This window comes from Phalaenopsis equestris, unplaced genomic scaffold (genome assembly GCF_001263595.1).
Source record: "Phalaenopsis equestris unplaced genomic scaffold, ASM126359v1 Scaffold192133, whole genome shotgun sequence".
Taxonomy (NCBI): domain Eukaryota; kingdom Viridiplantae; phylum Streptophyta; class Magnoliopsida; order Asparagales; family Orchidaceae; genus Phalaenopsis; species Phalaenopsis equestris.
In genome coordinates this window covers 1-941 of record NW_018212082.1, presented here as the reverse complement: position 1 = coordinate 941, position 941 = coordinate 1, and the positions used below count along the sequence as shown (strand labels likewise).

The 941-nt window shown below is 45.5% G+C and overlaps 1 protein-coding gene across 1 annotated transcript; it reads left to right on the top strand.

The window, feature by feature from the left end:
* Positions 1-6: 6 nt before the first annotated feature.
* On the top strand, positions 7-556 carry LOC110034684 (protein LOW PSII ACCUMULATION 2, chloroplastic; the record flags this gene model as incomplete). The annotated part of the gene is given in 1 exon segment (XM_020738930.1): positions 7-556. A coding segment is annotated over 1 exon segment (503 nt), but the record flags the coding sequence as incomplete, so codon positions are not given.
* Between the last annotated feature and the right edge of the window lie 385 nt (positions 557-941).

The following is a 941-nucleotide window of genomic DNA, read 5'->3' as shown; positions in this document are numbered from 1 at the left end:
CTCCTTCAGCTCCAAGCGATAGCAGTGATAGAAGTGGCTTCAAGCCTAGAGCCATGGAGAGTGCGGCATCTCTGCTTAGCATTCAGCCTCAGCCGCCATCCTCTTCTCTACCCCGTTCTTTCAAGAGATATCTCTCCATCTCTTATTCCTTTCCATCCTTCTGCTTCCTCCCCCTCTCAATCTCGTCTTTCTCCAGCAGAGGCCACTCCTTCCTACCTAAGGCGGAGCCATCGGAAGGGTTGGATAATCCTAAATCTACGGATCCCTCTTTATCCACCTCTGGGCTGCCTTCTCCTCTGCCGCCGAAGAAGCCGAGCGGCAGCGGGGCCGGGTTCGGCTCTACCGTCAATGAGAAGAAGAAGAGAAAGGGGAGGGGAACGAGCTCCGTGGTTAGACGGATGCCGATAGATAAGCCTTCTATTTTCTCTCCTACCGGCGATGAGATCCGTTCCTCGCAAGAGCAGCAGCAGGGCGATAGTGAGGGTGCCTTCCTTCTGGCTTGGTTGGGACTTGGCGGCTTCATCCTAATCGAAGGCATTGCGCTCGCGGCTTCAGGTTTGTCTTTTTCATTTTGGCAAAACAAGTTTTCGCAGTAACATTTCGCTTCTCTTAGGGTATAAACGATTTCTTTCCAGCAATCATAAGCAGAGAAGAATAGGCCGTTCATGGTGGAGTTAGGGATCGTCTCGCCTTTCAATATTATTTTATTTAAATTTTTTTTTTTGTAAGGAAATGATCAGTAGCTATGCGGAAGTTAATTTCAAAATACAAATAACTTCCAAATCGTAACCAAATGGCAATATTTTAGGTATTATTATGTGCTGGAATATCCATGGTGATAGAGAATGGAAGTTTACGTCTTAGCATTTTTTACAAAAATTCCACATTAACATGAATAAAATAATAGAGTGCAGCTTATATGAGAGGGGTTTTTTTTTTTT